This window comes from Curcuma longa, chromosome 16 (assembly GCF_044706935.1).
Source record: "Curcuma longa cultivar G26 ecotype Majalengka, Jawa Barat chromosome 16, ITB_CL_G26_1.1, whole genome shotgun sequence".
Classification (NCBI taxonomy): Eukaryota; Viridiplantae; Streptophyta; class Magnoliopsida; order Zingiberales; family Zingiberaceae; genus Curcuma; species Curcuma longa.
The window spans coordinates 6,372,156-6,392,050 of NC_133876.1; the positions used below are offsets into that span (position 1 = coordinate 6,372,156).

The 19,895-nt window shown below is 37.5% G+C and overlaps 1 protein-coding gene and 1 pseudogene across 1 annotated transcript; both read left to right on the forward strand.

Moving 5' to 3' along the window:
• The first annotated feature begins 75 nt into the window (after nucleotides 1–75).
• On the forward strand, nucleotides 76–1,648 carry LOC141846957 (uncharacterized). Its single transcript, XM_074734970.1, has 6 exons — nucleotides 76–81; nucleotides 170–405; nucleotides 486–612; nucleotides 684–968; nucleotides 1,041–1,142; nucleotides 1,229–1,648. Exons 1-6 carry the CDS (start codon nucleotides 76–78, stop codon nucleotides 1,646–1,648), a joined length of 1,176 nt encoding a protein of 391 aa, XP_074591071.1.
• A 3,309-nt stretch (nucleotides 1,649–4,957) lies between these two features.
• Nucleotides 4,958–8,784, forward strand: LOC141847502 (MADS-box transcription factor 27-like; annotated as a pseudogene).
• The last annotated feature ends 11,111 nt before the right edge of the window (nucleotides 8,785–19,895 follow it).

Sequence of the window (19,895 nt, forward strand, 5' to 3'; positions counted from 1 at the left end):
TATTACAGGTGATATTATTTCCATATGGCGGTGAGTTTTTTTTTAGTAGTTGCTTCAGTTATCGTACTAGCACATATGGCGGTAAGTTTTTTCATATTCTAGCTGTTAATTTCTTCTTTTAATGTAATGAATATTTGTTATTTTGTCTTATAAAAATTTTGTTTCACAGTTTCGCAGAGGTGGCCATAGACGCACTATGCCTACTGCCCAGTCTGCTTCACCACCTGCCCAGTCTGGGTCACCCTCTGCAGGACCATCACATGTACATTCGCCATCTTCGCCACCTAGTGATGCAGGACCGTCAAATGCACCTTCGCCACCACAACCGTCGCAGTTACAGTCTCCAAACCCTTCCATACAGTCCACTACCGACACTCGGCCGGTTGTAGTCCCTCATGGCGATTCGTAAGTATACATTTGGAGTTTTTTTATATTTAGATTTCATTTTTTTTTACTAATAATGTTTTTTTTAAATTTTTTTATAGGTTCGAAAATTCGGTATCAATTATTCGCCAAATTAATAGAATTGTAAATAATCATTGGGGAGGGACTTCGCTCACTTATACTAGCACTCCAGGACCCACAAAGGATTTATGGTGGAGTGAATTTAAGGTATATATTTTCTTAATTTAATTAATATATCATATAAAATTGAATATATCTAATGATTTTTTTTATTTCAGCGAGCATTTACTTGGGATCCTGCACATGAATTGGAAATAAAGCGAATTTTTTTAAAAAAATGTGGGGATCATATTCGCCATACATTGAATCATGCCAAGACCAGAAACAAGAAACCACCGTGCATCACAGATGAAAATTGGACGAGGATCCTCGGTGTTTGGGAAACCGAGGAAAGTAAACAAAAAAGTCACCAGAACAAGACAAACCAATCATATAATTCTGGTGACTCATCTGCTACATATGCGGGAGGCTCCATCAACATCGAGGAACACACGCGCAGATTAGTAAATTCTTCTATACATTATGCTATTAATTAAATTTAACTTATTTATCTATTTCTAACAATGTTTTTTTAGACTCAGGAGATGGGGAAGGAGCCACTATTTATTGAGACATTTACCCGCACTTTTCAAAAAAAAGATAAGACTTGGAGTGGGGACAGAGCTAGAGCTATGAAGGTTTAAATTTTATTATTTAACTTAATTTAATTTTAATAGTTATGTATCTTTTTTAACTTATTAAATGTATTTATATTTCAATACAGGAAAAATATGAAGAGGCCGAGCTAGCACAGAGGAATTCAAGTGCTAGTGAAGGATCTGAGCCCTCCGTAGGAAATGACCTGAATATCTGGTTGGAGGTGACTGGAGGATCGAAGGGGGGGAGGATATTGGGATTGGGTTCTCTGAGCAGAACTCATCGAGTTCCTGCCACCTCTTCTTCTTCTTCCACCCAACCGGCAATGAGGGCACAAATAGACAACCTAACTGAAGAAGTCTCTCATTTAAAAGGTATAATTAATCAAAGGGATGAAGAAATGAGAGAAATGCGCAGACAACAAACTGAAGAAATGAGAGAAATGCGCAGACAGCAGGAATTGATTATGAAGCATTTTCAGTTAGGCTCCGCTCCGAGTCAGCTTCCTGATGTTCCCGATGATGCCGGTGAAGACGACGATTCTTGATAGCCTAGTTGTGTATCATTTTAATTTTTTGCACATTTAATATTGCTTTTACTTATTCCTATTTGTAATTCTTTTTTATTTACTAACTAATATTATTATATTATTTTTAACAGGGTTGATGAAACCAAGGATGGCGAAGAGGTAAATTTTACATATTATGCTTTATTTATACAAAATGATGTTCTAATATTTCTGTTTTTTTATGTAGGAACAGAAAAAGAAATTATGATGAAGAAAAAATCAGTGATGCTGAAAGTATTACCTGAGGTTGATTCCATGGACGGTGATACTTTCCTTTTCTGGTCGTCATTCACCTGAAACTTTCTTATGTATGTATTTTATTATGGATTTGGATGTTATGTTAGTTTGATACATTTGGAGTTTATGTTTCATATTTAGTTATGTTTGATACATGTAGACTTGTTTATTATGGATGTTACTATTGGATGTTATGTTTGATACATAAGAACTTAATTTGAGTTGTTGTTTATATGGATGTGTAAGTAATATGTATTTATGTTTGTGGATGTTGGATATTATGTGGATGTTTTTATATGGTTGTAGATGTATTTGGATGTGTTTGGATGTGATTATATGGTTGTGGATGTATTGGAATGTTATGTGAATGTGTTTGGATGTTTTTTATGTGGTTGTGGATATTGAATTGTAAACAGGTTTCATATTTTGAAGAAACAAATTGAATCTGTGAAATTTTTTTTTATTTGCGACGAAATTTGCGACGAATCCAGTTTTCGTCGCAAAAATATCGCAATACACTGTAGTATCGTAACGATTTGGCGACGAAGTGTTTGGCGACGAATTTGGATTCGTCGCCAATTTGGCGACGAAATTTCGCCAAATTCGTCGCCAATTTGGCGACGAATTCGTCGCCAAATTCGTCGCCGATTCGTTTTTGGCGACGAATTCCATAATTCGTCGCCGAATCGAATAAATTTGGGTGTTATTCGTCGCCAAATTTTGCGACGAATTACTCAAATTCGTTGCCAATTCTACCGCAGATACCTAGTTTTAATCGCCCCTTTTTGCGACGAAAGAAATTTTTCGTCCCAAATTTGCGACGAAATAATTTTTCGTCCCTAATTTTGGCGACAAATAAGACGAATTTTATTTTCGTCGCTAAAATTTGGCGACGAAATTTGCGACGAATTTATTTTTCGTCGCCAAATTTGGAACGAATTTTAAATTTTTCGTCGCCATCAGTTGCGGCGAGCTATTGCCAACGAAAATATTTTCGTCGCAAAAGTCTTCGTCGCAAAAGCCATGCAAGAAGCCCCATTTGCGACGAAACCTTTCTTTATTTTTTCGTCGCAAAATTCGTCGCAAATAGCCTTTATTTTTGTAGTGATGTGATCAAGTTTGAAGAAACTTCTTGCAAAGGTTGTGATCTTAAATGTCCACCTTGCGAGCTCTATATGATTACTGAGCTACGCACAGCTTGTCTTCAGAATTGTATCCATTGACTGGAGATATTTCTCAAATCAACTCTAATGAACTTTGAATGTGGTTGTCATTTCATCCAATCCGATTTAAGTCTGCACAAACAGTTGCATTTGAAAGTTTTCATGCTAGGGCCTGAGGTGAGGTTCTGTTTTCTCTAAGCAATAGTTTGGGAGGATCAAGAGCAATTGTGGTGAGTGTGTAGCAATCTGTCCAGACTTATCCAAATTTATAAAAGCATTAGGCATTACAACGCTGGCAGGTCTGCTGGCGGGTCCGTTGGCGGCGGTGCCGCAACGGCGTCACTTAAGGCAGAAGCCGAGATCGGCGACTGCAGCAGCGGGGGCGGCGCCAGCGGCAGGGACAGCAGCTGCGGCGGCGACGGCGGCGGCGACGGAGGCGGCGGCGGCGGCGGCGGCGTCGGCGGCAGCGGTGGCGGCGGGGGAACCAACAGCGGCAGCGGAGGCAATGGCGGCAGCAGCGACATCAGCAGCGGCGGATGAAGCGGCGGCTGAGATGACGGCAGCGGCGGATGCGGCGGCAGCATCGCTGTTGCCGGCTGTGACGGCAATAGCTAGGGCAGTGATGTCACCCATTCGCCTAGACCTGAATGAGAAAGGAAATGCAATCACATATTATTTTTATTAACATAGGAGAGTTTGGTATGCAATCACGACACAATCAAAACCAAATGAAATGAAATAAGTAAAGGAAATGCAAACTCAATAAAAGATATGAAATTCAAATATATAACTTTTAAATATCTGGGATATATTATTTAATAAGTTATCGGTGAAGAAATTTAGTGATGGTGGAAACAGAGAGCAGCTTTAGTCTTGTGTGATTGTTATGTGCTCCTTAGAGTAAAATGTAACTTTTTAAAAAATTATGGTACAACCAATATATATTTATGGATTGGTCCAATGGTATGCTAAGAAGTAATCTTATGAGAGATGTTCAAAGTAAATAGAAGAATAAAAAATAATTATACTTCAGAAATTAATTGTAGCTCCAACAAATGAGAAAGTGCAAGAAAATAATTTGTGTGGGCCTGTTTAAGGTAAACAATAGATTCAATAATCTAAATTAGTGAATCAATTAAGTTAAATTGTCGAGGGAGACCAAAGAAACTTTTTTGTTAACAAAATATAAGGAATGATATAGTCTTCTTCTGTAGACCTCAAAGCAAGTATCAAATCATGTAGCAAACCAAAATTGTTCTGTCAAATACAATATGACGATGATGAATTTTATATAAGTGCTGATAGTAATTTAAAGTCTCTGATCCAAAATGGTTCTTATTCTTCTTATCCATGTTGACACATGATACAGGTTCACATATGCTAAGCATACCAACATGGTGAAAGCGACGGCAATAGAGGATGAGAAAAGAATCAATGGTGCACCACTGATGTTGCTTGACTACCACATTATCCATCTCAATCACCAAGAATGAATCAGCAACCCTTCCCACTTCCATGGTCACCTCCATGCAATGGTAAGCTATTGAACTAGCATATTAAAAGTAGTGCAGTCTCTTAGATAATCTTTCACCTCACAATGTGGCCTCAAAATTGTCTTTCACTAACATAGGTCATTTGAATAAGAAATATGTTCTTTATGGAATACCTTGCCCACCCCACATAGTGGGATAAAGACTTGGTTGTTGTTCTTTATGTAATACCTTACAAATAGGTCTAGATGAATTGCTTGAATGATGCTTAAAATTTGAGACTTACAAGTGTGTCTAGACAAGGATTGGCTCTTTTCAAAAAAATCTCTAGCAACAAACAACCATCTTAGCATGTCAAAAGGAGCATGGCTGACTTATCTTTATTGCATAAGTAAGCCATGGCTTTGTACAAGTATTTTCCCCTAGTTTTTCCTACATTGTTGAGATTACTACATCAGTACAAGTATTTTCCCCTTTATATCCTGCCAGTGGCCACTGTGGATCAGCAGCACAAGTATTTTCCCCTAGTTAGTTTTTGCCCCTAGTTAGAAGCATATGGAAATGGTTACTAGCCTCGCGAAAGGAGTGGATTGAAGAGAAACTAACCATATTGATTGAACTGGACCTTGTGCTTCAAATTGATTTGTAATGGAGTAGTACCAGGATGAATATCTTGTTACTCAAAGAAGAAATGTCAACACGAGAGTAAAAAAAAAAGATTGTGTATTAAAGGAAGATGTAAGGCACATTACATTTTCTTACGAATCTCAACTTGCTTCTGCTTTCGTTCATATTCTTGCCTGATCTTCTTCTTTACATGAGTATAGATCATTCCTTCTTTACATGTACATTTAGTATTGTTGTTTGTTGTTCATTATCATAATTTAGTATAATTGTGATACAGAAGCGGTCATTTTAAAGATTCACAAAAATGATCCATTAAACAATTGATATATTCAATTGAATAACTAGTAATACCTCTAACCAAAGTCCGCTCCTTCATTTTCTAATATTAAGGAAAAGCTAAAGACTAGCATTTAAGTAAGCCCAACAAGCTAACTATGTCCATATGACCTATGTCACCTATGTACAGAGAAGAATTGTTTTATTATTGATAACCTATCATAGTTGAATTAATAGAGCAAAGTCAAATTAAATAGTGAGTTAAGGCTATTAATGAAACAATCCAATATATTTGCTTGTAACATATAAGATTTTTTTTGTAGAATTGGGTAGCATTAAAAATAAACATGATATACTTACTTTTTAATGGAAAATTAGATGTCAAATAAATACTCCTATATCAATGACACATATCAAAGTTCTAAGAACTATTTTATGTTACCTTTATCATAAGCAAAAGACATCAAAATATAGCATTGACATAGATAACTATTTTATGAAGTATCTTTCTTTCCTATTTGATCTAAGCCTCATTCTTTGACTTCTTGTGAAAGGCTTCTGCGACTGTACTACCAAGTCTAACATATATTTGTACTTTCTTCTTAAACCCCTACCCCACACGTGCAAAAAAAAATTCCAACTTTGACTTTAACTCTCCGAGAATAAGAGCAAACCATATTTACATGTTTGAGTACTCAAAGACGCTCCTAGAAGATACAACTTTAATTGGATTCCAAATGGAAATAGTAAGCGCAACTTTAGCATACCTATGAAACAAAAAAGATAAATTATTTGACGTGACTCTCAATCCCTAGATAAGAGATAAGGAGAGTGATTGTCCTACAAATCATACCAATCATCGAAGGTACCTTGAAAAAGAAAAAACTAACTTTAATCGAGTGATCACAAAAGGAAAACAATTTAGAAGTTTCAAAGTAGTGATCACATAGAGGAAATACAGAGTTGAAAGAAGATTAAAATGTTTGTTTATGTTATGGAACTGAGCCGATTCATATTCTAGTGAGAGATAAGAGAAGAAGGGGAAAACGGGCAGGAAGGAATGAAACAAAGCCATGAAATAGTAAAGACGAAATAGATGAGCATAAAACATCCAAATCAGTTTAGTAGCATTCAAGATCACGTTCGGAACAGCAATTAAATTGATGCCAAGCCAAAATAATAGCTCATCACCTCGTTTTCCAGCCAAAATTTCTCCCCAAGAACAGTCTACGAAGAATGGGACCAAATCTTATAAGGATGATAGAATGATGAGAACCCTAACTTTCATGGCATGTAAAAGGAAGCAAGAAATCGTACCTCTTTCAAGAAACTAGAGCCGGCGCCGAGAGAAACGAATTGGTCGTCGAGTTGAAGGAGAGAGGAAGAAGCGGAAATGGAAGAAACACGGAAAGGCAGGCGATGATTCACCAGGGCACGTCGAGGGATCCAAAATCGAAGGTGAGGGTCAGAGCGGCGGAGTTCAGAAGCGGCGGAGAACATGAGCCATGGCTTTTATTTTTCAGAAAGGATTAATTAGCAAACACAACATAAAATTTTGTTGTTACAATTGCAGCACCCAATTTTTTATTATTATTTCATTTGCATACCCTAATTTTTCAATTATGATCTGACTAGTGAATTTTAACTAATTGTACTTAAAGTAGAGTTGACATATGGATTTTATCAGTGAACATACATGTCAACTGGGATACTACCAATAATTGATCAAGAGGCACTCTTGAGGCTTATTATTTATCAAACTGGAATTTGGATCACGCAGAGTTCAATCAATGTTACCCGAGAAACTCTACAATAAGCTACCTTTACCTTAACAAATTTGCTAGCAAACTTACAGCATGATTATGTTAATGGAAAATGAATGACAACTTCAGAAAGATGCAGCAAAATCATCCAATAGTCAGTAGACTTTTGGATGGAATATAGTGAGAAACTTCTGAGATTATATATGAAGTCATCTCTATGTTACTAATAAATATCCAAAAGCTTTTATTATACTGAATCGATAGTCTTCCTACTTTAGCTCAACTTTGCGGTTTAGATGCAGATTATTCCATTATATACAACTACAAAGGACATGAGTTGGTATGTTTTCATGATTTCAAGAACACAAAACTTCAAAGACCTACACTGACCAACACGGACAAAGCACTAAAAATCACATTTAAGTATCACGTATGACAGCTATAGGGTAAAACCATAGTTAACTAAGGACATGAACAATATAATTAAATAGACTCGGGAAAATTCTAGTCCACTGAGACGCTTCTAGTTCTATAGATCTGAAAATTGAACTACATGGTGCTACTTGTTGGTACTAAATTGACTTTGCCAGTTTGCATTGTGCGTTAAGCAGGACAATGCATATAAACACCCACTAACTTGTGAACTAAAAACTTGTTATTGAACAAATCAACCTTTAGCCACATGCATCAAGAGTAGTGAAGGTGCAAGGGACAGAGAACCAAATAGCCATAAAACTAATGTTTTAAATCAACGAGTCATTCCATCATTATTGATAATTGCAGGCAGTTGATTGGGCAGGATCTCTCTGGGCTAAGCGTCAAAGATCTACAAAATCTTGAGTCCAAATTAGAAACAAGCTTGTGTAGTGTCAGAATAAAAAAGGTCTTCTTTGATATCGTTTTGCTTATCTATAGTCCTTTTGGTATCAGATATTTTACATGTGCCAATTATTGCAGGATCAACTTTTGATAGAAGCAATTCAAGAATTGGATCGCAAGGTTGTTGTTTATTTCACTATATATCAGTAAGTTTACAATTCTACATATGATTCACCCAAATACTGGTTTATCGCAGGGAAAGCTTATGCAGCAGGATAATATTGAACTATACAAGAAGGTAAACCTTTTTCGTTAAGAAACTATTGAACTACAAAATAAGTAATGCGTCACAAAGTACGCCAGTATAAATACTCGTTGATTTTGAATTATTAAGTTTAACATAAATATTTAATGACCAATGTCAGGTTCATGATGCAAGGGGAATGAATGATATTGATAGAAGTTATATTCCATATAATTTCAATATAGCAGGTGAAGAAACTGTGCCCATTCATCTTTAACTATGCCAGCCACAACAAGATGTAGATGAACCACAAAGTAGGGGGCCTCCAAAGCTAGGGTAATTTTATTACGTTAGTTCACTGTGGCATCGTTGGAACACTAAATAAGAAAGCAGTTTCCTGTGGCATACTTGGAACACTTAATAAGAAGGTATTTCAGTTAGCCAGCGATCTCAATAAGCAAAAGTTCCGACTGGATCATCAGAATACAGAAGATAACTCATATTATATATATTACCTCAGACTGGCGCAAAGGGCAGCGGCGCGAAGGGCAGTGGCGAAAGCGAAGGGCAGTGGAGAGCGGCGAGGAGATGCGCGAGCAACGCCCAAGGGAGTGGAGAGCGGAGAAAACCTAAGGAAATACAGAAGCGGCGGAGAACATGAGTCCGTTTCTTCCATATTTATAAGCGTGTTTATATTTTTTTATTTTTAGGTTTTTTATATTTTTAAAATTTTCAAGTTAGGGTTTTCGTTTACGGTTTATAAGCGTGTTTAATTGTTTACGGTCAGTTTAGTTAATTGAATAAAAAAAATTTTAGCAAAAACTTTAGAGGTGGTGCTATCGTGATTTTTAACGTAATTAAAAAGTTGAACCGACTTATTAAAGAAAACCCTTCACTGTTTTTAAGGTTTCCATCGCAGCTTGCATGACGTAAGAAGCTGAACCTATTTATCTTGTCAGACTTTACATATGTTTTTAAGAGCCTCTTAACGAACGTGAGCCTCTTAACGAACATTTTGTCGGACTTTCCATCGCATGACGCACGCGAGCTTCTTAACGAACACATTTGCGAACCTCTTAACGAACAAATTCGTGAGCTCACGAACCAAATACTGTTAAGCTCGAGCTCGACTCGATAATATTTTCGAGCGAAATCAAACTCGAGTTTGGTTCGTTAACGTAATCGAACAAACTCAAACGAATTTTTTTTCGAATCGAGATCTCGAATATCTCACGAGCAGCTTGGCTTGATTACACCCCTCAGGAGAGCAGGAGAGCAGTTCGCCTCCTGCCACGTCGCCTCCTCGATTTAAATAATGATCGTGAAGTATGTTGCTCCGCGGAAACAAACAATGACGATCTCCTCTCCGATGAATCAGACACGTGTCAACTCTCTATTGGCTCAACGGAATTCAAATCTGGAGGATGGGTGCGTACTAGACCGTGCCTAGCACCTTTTCGTGGCGGCCGTTACTTGAGCGTTTCGGCCTTCGAGGCTCGAGCCCTCCCGCTGTTGCTCCGCACGACCGTACTCACACCGCGAAGTGATACGTTACGTGTCGGCTATTCGTCCATATGTCGCTGTGTTTCGTAACGTGATACGGCATATGGGCCTTCGAGCTGGGCCCATCTCTCCTCATGGATAACGTGGACATGTTTAATTCCATTCCATATCCTCGGAGGTAAATATTATAAAGTACATCAAGCGGGAATGTTACTTGCTTGGATTTCTTATTAAAAAAATTGGAAAAAAAATCAAATGGCGCCCATTATTTACAGAATCATCAAACAGACATTTTATTTTTAATTAAAATCAAATCGACTCACTTTTAATGATTTTATTATAAATATACCTCTCGACCAATACTATTACAGTAATTACTGATAGTTGATAGTTATTATAACATCTAGAAGTTATCATTAAGTACCTATCATAACCTATTTAAAATGAATTTAAAATTTAAAATTTCTATTATATAAAACATATTGAGTAACATTATATATAATGTGTAGAAACTATCTAACCAAGGGCGAAGACATATTCATGTCTATTTGGATTGTAGCCTGGGGGGCTCAGCGGTATTAGAAAGAAGGTAAATTTTGATTTACTACTAGAAAAAAGAGAAAAGAGGAATATTAGCCCGGATAGCAACATCAATATCGTCGTTTGTAGCTCACGGCTTAGGATCAACCTAGATAGACTCCACCATTGTATCCAACAACTACTACAATATATTTAGGATGAGTTTAAGATTTGGAAATTACACAATATAGAAACTACTTAGTAGCTGTTATAATATATATATATATATATATATATATATATATATATATATATATATATATATATATATATATATATATATATTACCCAATAGTTATAACAACGTGTATAAATTACTCAGTATTTCTACCATAAATCTAAGATAGCATTTAAAATTTAAAGTTTTTAAATAATATTATATCAAATTATTTTTATCAAATTATTTTTACTAATAAGGAAATGGACGATCTATATGATCGTTACAAAGATCACACAAAAGATCTAAGGATCTTGCTCCCTACTAGAAGACTCGCAACAGACTGTGAGCTTCTTTCAAGAACAACTAAACTCTGAGTGAAATGGCTTCGAGTATGAGGTGCGATGCCGTTACACTCTTAAACACACATATATATAGGAGGGGTTACTTCTTGGAGAAGTAAAGAACAGGGAAGGTTGCTTCTCTACGAAGGAAAGAACCTTTACAGCTTTGGCCAGCTGGAGTTGCTTTAAGGACAGCAATTATTGTTGGTGGTAGTGGTTGCTGAGTGAGATGGATCCACCACGTCCGCTTCCTTTAATCATAATGTCCTGGCCACAATAGTGATGTTGGATCTGGGTCGTCCACGTCCAGGTTGCTAAATTCTGATGCCAATAAATCCAAATCTGTCAGCGTCGTCCCTTCGTCCTCCGAATATTCGCTTATAGTGGTGTAACTGTTGCTGTTGGCATTTGCTTGCTCTTGAAGCAAAGAATAGTTTTGTAGTTGTTGCACGTAGTTGTCAATGAGGTCCTTCCAGTACCAGCAATGACAGGTGTTGGTAGCACATTTGTAGAACTGTCGGTTAGGGTTTCTACTGGTATGGGAAGTCATCAACCTTGCATCTTGGTGACAGGCACACTGCAAAACTGGTTTAGGCAGTTCATTAATGAAATTAATTTTGTATACCTGTTTGCCTTTGAGAGCCTTAGCAATACAGATTGCTAGTCGATTTTCAGCTTCGTCCGTGGTCCTTTTGAAGACCTCAGAGGCTGCAGTGATAAGAGGCTTTATGAGAGGGCTTTGCCATTTGTCTACTATAATCGCTTGAATTAGCCGAGATAATTCATCAGCTAAAACATTATCCTTTCCTTCTATATGCTCGAAGGAAACCTTTACTCCAATGCCAGTAATATAGTCAGTTAGTGTCATCCAGCGAACCCTCGAAGGCTTGTGATCAGCAGCTTTCTCATAGAACTTCACTATAGCCTTACTGTCTGTTCTGATGATAATTTCCTTTTTGTCAAGGTAATAGATCTTGAATTTCTCCAGACTGAGGATGACAGCTTGAACTTCGGCATCTATAGTGCTTTTGATAGGAAGAAATCTCCCACTGGCATATGCACATATTTTCTCGGAAGTCCTGGGATCTCCTCTGTTCATCTTCCATTTGCATATCCCGCCCCATCCTTCCATACAGCCGTCAGTCTCTAGGACTATTACTGCTTCCGATGGTGGTACCTCGAGCTCAGGAAGCTGTTGAACCATGGCCTTAATTTTTCTTACTATCTTCCAATCTTCTTGGTTCATTCTTCTTTCCCCTTTCCCCGATGTTTTAGAGTAAAGAGGGCCAAGTATCTTGCCAAGGTTTGGGATATATGCACGGGCATAATTCAGGATCCCTAGCCATCTCCTAAGAGATCTGATTTCTGTCAAACTTCCCTCGTCTGTTATTAATATCTTCTGAATAATGTGGGGCTGAAGTTTGATTCTTGATTCCCCGATTGTTGCGCCCAAGAAGTCAATTTGTTTAACTCCTATCTTCATCTTGGTTGGGCTGAGGACCAGTCCATTCTTCTCACATATTTCAACAAATTTCTTCAGATGCTCCTTATGTTCTTCTGGACTATTAGAGAAAACCAGTATATCATCAATATATACAGCAATAAAATCTTCTGTACCTTTAAAACATCGGTCCATCTTGCGCTGGAATACAGCCGGAGCATTCTTTAGCCCTAATGGCATGACAAGCCATTCATATAATCTGTCAATTGCCCAGAAAGTCGTCCAAGGAATAGATTCTTCCTCCATGGCGACTTGATGAAATCCACTTTTCAGGTCGAACTTTGAATAGACACTAGAATGACTGATTTTGGCAATTATAGTATTGATGCCAGGTAATGAATACTGATCTTTTTCAGTGTTATCATTTAACCTTTTGTAATTAAAAACCAGTCTCTCCTTACCTCTGGTCTCCTTCCCAGTAATTGGGTCGACCTCTGTCCCTGATTCTACCATAATCGCAGTAGTTCTGTGCTTGCTTTCCGACGGCCTGATGACCTTCATATTTAAGAGCTTCTGAACATGTCTGCTCATTGTTTCCTTCAGCTTTGGAGTAACATGCTTCAGAGGACGGTCTTCTATGATCACATCTGGATTTTTAATCAGGATTTTGCATTTTATTTGATTTTTTGACCAGTGCTTAAGCGGTTCTTCCCCAATGAAGCCCAATTTCTTGAGTCTTTCTATTTCTGAGGGGTTGATCATATCCTGATGTATTATCCCTATCCTGGATTCTGCAGCACAGATATCATAATACTCAGATAACTCCATATCCAGTTCTTCAAGAAAACATACCGAATGTGCCTCCGGGGCTGCTTCCACAGTGGTGACCAGTTTGTAGAAGGTGACCTCACCCTTCTCAATTCTGAGTCCCCCATCCATAGCACGAATGAAATTCATCCCGATAATATAATTCAAGCCTTTGTTTAATGTTGGCATGACATAGGTCCTGGGCAATCTAAAATATTGCTCACCTACCCATATCTTACCATCCTTCAGAATTTCCTTTACCTTTGTGGCTCTGTTTACGCCTTGTATTAGCGTCTCAGTTAGTGAAGGTTGCTTGAACTCTTCTGGAATCAGCTCTCCATTACAGACACAAATAGCTGCACCTGTGTCTAGTATTGCATTCAGAGAAATCCTTTTGCTGTTAATTTCAATATTAACCTTAATATTCAAAAGGTTGTTTCGGGGTTACATCAAAGAAACAGCAAATTCATCAACGTGAAGTATTGGCAAAGGTAATGGTAATTGTGACCTGAGAGATGCTATCTCCTGCTTGTCGATTTCAGCCATCCTCTTAAGGAGTTGTACTTCATTTGCCAAGTCAATCCTTTTTGATTCTGCTTCTTTATTTAGGATCCCAAGGAGTTCATTTTCCATTCTTAATTCCTCTAGCTCCCTTTCTGTCTCTGATGGCGTTTCTTCCACCATCATGATCTGGGATTCTTCCATTATCTTAATTTTTTCCTTTAGGGCTTTATTTTCTTCTTCAAGTTCCTTCTCCCTGGAACTTAATCTTTTCAGCACTTCCGACTGGCGCTCAGCGAGGCTTCTCCATTCATCTTTATTTATAGGTCTGGTAGTTCTTGCTTGTCTCGGAATCTGCATCCTGAAGCAATGATATGAGCATATATTGCAAACTACGAACTTACATTTGTTGCAATCCATCCTGCTTCCCATTTTGACTTCTGCTCTGCAGTCTCTGCAGTGTGCTGATGTCGTCAGGGAGTAATTCCACTCATGTTGACATACGAACTCCTCCCTAGTAACTCTTACTTGGGGCCTCCATTCTGATTCCCCAATCAAATATTCATTAGACGCCTCAGTCACCATGAGAACATCAAATTTTTCATCATAACACTTGTCAGAAAATATGTCAGATGAATTCCCAGCCCTGAATATGATCTGTTCTCTAAATAATAAAGGATCAAAGGTACCTGCCTTGTACCCAGTACCTTTCACATCTCCTGGTGAGGATGATGATGACTCGGTGTCTGCATATAGCCTTAGCCTTTCTCTTTGGGCAGCATCATAGATCTGGGCTTCTTCAATATTTCTGAGTCTGTCCAGCCCTGTAAAATGATCTTGCATGAATGGCCACTGACCTGATGGTTCTGCTAACTCTTTTCTATATTTTCTACTTGACCTTAGCATCCTAGGTTCAGGTTCAGGAATAATTGTTGCTTCTGCTTCAATTGTCCTTAGTCCTGGGACCAATATCTTCATTATTTCAGTAAAGTTTTTCTGTCCCGTTGAACTGAATCCTTGTGTGCTTCCACCAGTAGGTTCTGGTTCAAATACCTCCTGAGTCTCAGGAACAGCTATTTTTTCCAGGATTAGCTGTGCTATACTTTCCTTTGGCTGCACATAAATTGCTGCATCAGTGAGATTTATTGCTAGAATTTTTATCTCACCTTGAAAATCCGTGTCAATTACACCTCCATTGATAAATATGCCTTTGACTGCGGCACTATTCCTGGGTGCAATCCTTCCATATGTTCCTTCAGGTATTTGGGCGTTAATACCTGTCCTCAGAACTTGTTGCTTGTTGGGCACCAGCTTTGCCCCTTCACATAGGTACAAATCATATCCTGCAGATCTGTTAGTTTTGCGTTTTGGTATTTGATCCATGGGATGTACCTTTTTTATCAGCAGTTTGAGCTGATCATCTTGAATCATGAGGATATCAAAATTCTCTGACACTTCACAATTATCCTCGCCTTCAGATACGGAATAAATGTCCGAGATATCTGATTCATTCATTCCCACAGAAACAACGTCGTAGCCATCTTCCAACCTGAGTGACTCCAGGATGGCTACTCTATGCATCAGCTTTCTTGGATTTCTGCATTCTGAAGCATAATGACCTTCTTCTCCACAAGCATAACACTTGCAATTCTTTTTCCTTAATGTTAAGTGCTTCTGCTTGGCTATTCTTACGTGCGACTGGTGCGGCTTGCCTTTGTAGGTAGTAGTCTTTCTCGCACCATACTTCTTGTAGGTTCCCCTGTCTTTGCCATATACTCCATGAACAGGTGTTCTCCCACAGAAGTTCATCTTCTTAAGCCTATTTTGAAATAAGGCTTCTTGGCACATTTCTTTAAGGTAGGCTTTTGTGAATGTGATCCGGCCCGTGATTCCAATAGTATTATTTGGATATCTTGCCTTAAAAGCCCTTTCTAGCCTGTCCCCCAGGGGCCTAGGCATTTTGGTGAAGAATTCTGAGGAGAGTTCCTCATTTGCCCATGATCTTCCGCTCTTGGATGCCAGGTGAAAATAATCAAACATATATCTGTATACCGCTGTATCCGTCATTTCTGTACAGACAAGTCCCTTTAAGGTTTTATAGGCTGCATCCTGTTCACCTGTGGTTCCTACCTGCGGGTTTTCTAAGAAAAACATCAGTCTAATCTGATTAATGATATTCTGAGTACCGTTGGAGCCCAGAGCTTGTTGCTTCATCTGCTCAAGCTCCTCAGTGTACTTCATTCTCCATGTCATGAAGATCTTCTTCTCTGATTCTCCAAGGAGGTTTTCAATGTACAAGATCTTATCCTCAGCATTATCAAAGTTTTTGTCCGCCATATGTAGTAGGGTAGAACTTTCCCATCTGTCAAACACTTTAGTATCAAAATCAAAGGGCATAATAAAGATCGAACCCCGATTTATGTTGGCGGATGGTAGCTGGAACCACTCCGAGCTATTTTCCCACCGTCTTGGCCGGCGTATGTTCGATATGCCAGGATCTTCCCCAGCACCATAGCCTTCTGGTGCATTTGCAGGTGCATATCCTGGTGTTGTCATGTCAACGTCAGTGGGTGGCCTATACCTGCTGATTGCGGATTCAGTTGATAGAATGTTCTCAATCTGGTTTTCTGTCTGCTGGAGTTCAGGGTAGTCGTCTAGCTGTAGAACTCCATACTTCTCTTTTGGTGATGAGGCTTTGGTTTCAAAGTCTCCGAAATAATCTTCATTATCTGAAATATCCATATTATTAAGAAATGAAGAAATAATGTCATCCTCATCTGATCCCATATTTTTATAGTTAAAATCATTGATAAGACATCCATTTATTTAATTTTTTTTGTAAAAGAGGTTCATTTGATTAGTTTATTAAAACAATTTTAATCAACTATTTTATTAATATATATATAAATTTATTTTAAATTTTAAAAAATAAAATTAATAAAATATATTTATTAATTTAATAAACTATTTTATTAAATAATTATTTTAATAAATAATTTATTATAATAAAATTAACAAATTATATTTATTAATTTAATAAATTATTTTATTAAAATAATTAGTTTACTAAATTATTTTATTAAAACATATATGAATTTATTTTAAATTTAAAACAATAAAATTAATAAATTATATTTATTAATATAAATAATTATTTTATTAAAGTGATTATGCTAATGAATTATTTTATTAACATATATAAAAATTTATTTTAACTTTTTAAAATAAAATTAATAGATTATATTTAATAATTTAATGGATTATTTTAATAAATTATTTTAATAAAAATATATATAAATCCATTTTACATTATTATAAATAATAATATTTATTTTTATATATTATCAATTTATTATCATCATTAATATTATTAATATTAATATTTTTAATTTAATTTAATTTTAAAATAAATTGAATTAAGAGTATTATAGTAAATGTCAAACTGATTATGCTTTATTCTCTCTAAATAAATAAATTGAAATAAATAATATTAAGTTATATTTTATACCCCATAATCTTAATTATATGATTATTTGATAATCACATCACCTATATATGATAACTTGAATCAAATACATCTTTGTCCCCGGGGCAATGGTGCAACGGTAGGACATCCGGATGGTAACCCAGGGACCCGCGGTTCGATCCCCAGCTACGGCGTATTTGCAGGAATTTTTCTCCAAATGGGGAACGCAATCAAAGGATGCTAGGCATCTGGATTGGCCACCGTATGTGCTTCCCGATTTACCCTGGTGGTCGGTGGGAAACTTCCGTGGGACCGGACTGGCCACCCCCAGGGATTGAGTCCATGAGACTGACTGGGATTTATCATTTTTTTTTGAATCAAATACATCTTTAATTAATGTGAGTTGATATTTGTTATTAAAATTATTATTTTTTAATTTCTATTTTCTTTTTGTGAAAATAAAAAATGAGATTTGGATAAAAACAAACTTTTTTTAAATTCTAAAATCTTAAACCTGAAAAAAATAAAATCGATGAGTAAGATAACAAAATTCAAATAACAATATTGTGATTTTATAGATGATTTATGTTTATTTTATTTTATTTTTTTGCTTTGGAGTCATCAAGCATGATTATATCAAATTCAAGTTGATCCTTTCCCTTATGAACAATAATAGATTTTTACTATGAGGTTTAGGATTTTTTGAAGGTATGTTTAAAATTTATTCAATAAATAAATCAAAAAAATAAAGGTATATATTATTTTCTTTAGTAAAAGATTCGAATCTCGACGTAGTCGAGACAATACGCTCCTCTGTCGTGATTAACTATAGTTTCTCGATTTACCTCCTCACAGATTGTCATGGGTCGACTGTGTAAAGCTGTTGGAGTGGTGGATTCCATCTTTTATATAAGAAAAAATATACATTATTACTCCATTCATAATCATTCATAATCAATGGTGGAACCACCACCTTAGCGGCCCCCTAGTCCTGGTCCCACAAGTGTTCAGAGGGGATAAACCAATACGATAAGAAAGTATTATAAAATAATAAAAAATAGTAGATCAACGAATATTGGCGCTCTAGGTATTGTCTTTTGAGTGAAGAGGAAAAGCTAACCCTAAACGAATCTCTCGCGCAGTCTAGCAATCCAGTTGGGCTCGATTACTGGGCTACCCGACTCTACTCTGACGTCGTAACCGACTTCCTCTCTCAACCTACTTAAACACTCTCTCCTCACTCACACATCTCCGCACTGCCTCCCCTATCTCCTCTCCTCACTCACAGATCTGGCGAGGTTGTTGACAGGCAGCTCGGTTGCTGCTGCCGCTGAGCCGCCTGTCAACAACCCCGCCGGATCTGTGAGTGAGGAGAGGAGATAGGGGAGGCAGTGCGAAGATGTGTGAGTGAGGAGTTAAGTAGGCTGAGAGAGGAAGTCGGTTACTGCGTCGGAGTGGAGTCGGGTAGCCCAGCCGGATTGCTAGATTGCACAGGAAATTCGTTTAGGGTTTCTGAAGGCTTAGAGGGTGTGAAGGTGGAGTCTAGCACAACATAAACAGTCGATGCTTTCCTCCACCTTCACACCCTCCATGCCTCCGGAAACCCTAAATGAATTTCTGCGCCGTCTAGCAATCCGGCTGGGCCGATTACTGGGCTAACCGACTCCACTCCGACGAAGTAACCGACTTCCTCTCTCAACCTACTTAAACACTCTCTCCTCACTCACACATCTTCGCACTGCCTTCCCTATCTCCTCACTCACAGATCTGACGGGGTTGTTAACAGGTGGCTCGGTAGCAGCCGATGCTACTGCCACCGAGCCTCCTATCAACAACCCCACCGGATTTGTCAACAACCCCGATCGAGCACTGAGGGGAAGACACAACTATTTCATTTCTTCTAACGATGAGTAAATAACGAATAGTTTTTTTTGTCTCGCACTTTTTTTCTTTCTCGTAATTTGGTTTTGTTTTCTTTTTTTTTTCGCAATGAATAAAGATCTGTTGCTTGATGCAATCAAGTTGTAATGAGAGGGCGAGAATATCATATATTAAAGTTTGAGCTAGTATTTTCTATATGGTTGTTTCTTAAAAGTTTCTCAAAATCGTTTCAATCACTTACAAATTCTTTCCCGTTTCTAATCATATCAAGCCTTACTCGCTTCCTCCTCCCCTCGACGACCACGATTGTGATGATCGATGATGACCATTTACTCTTCCCCTCCTCCACTCCCGACGGCGATGATCAATGAGCTCCCCGATGAACAGCGGCGGCGACGACACTATTTTCTCGCCGGCAGACGTCCAGATTCTCACCACCAGCAAGCGCAGGATCCTGGCTCATTCACGAGTCTTGATAAGGCGCCTGGATCTGTCATTGATGTGCATGGATTATTTATTTATTTATTAGCTAATCGGTTTAGGGATTGTTGACGGATGCGGTTGATTTAAGGCGACGGCGTCGCCGATGTTTTCCTACAGGTCTTTTTCCTTACATATGCCAACATTATTAAAAAAAAAATAGACTATATATATATAATAGACTGATCATATACTTAATTTTCCCAAAATTTTCATTATGATAGTTCAAATTGACATGAGTCACAAAGCATGGTTGCTTTTCCATTATCTGAAAGTTCCAAGATGCAAGATTTGCCTCATAATCATGTTTCTAAATCTTATAGCTCATATTCATATTTTGACATCATCAATATGTGTTATGAGAAATTGCTTTTCTTATAATGAATGGGATATGTTAGTATAAAAAAATTGAAGTCCCAGTATATCTCTAACTGAAGATATGAAAATG

What these genes read in the sequence shown, in the direction of transcription:
- LOC141846957 (XM_074734970.1), top strand. An exon ending in TATGGTGGAGTGAATTTAAG is followed by an intron (nt 613 to 683) that starts GTATATATTTTC and finishes TTTTTATTTCAG; the next exon opens with CGAGCATTTACTTGGGATCC. An exon ending in ACAGAGCTAGAGCTATGAAG is followed by an intron (nt 1,143 to 1,228) that starts GTTTAAATTTTA and finishes ATTTCAATACAG; the next exon opens with GAAAAATATGAAGAGGCCGA.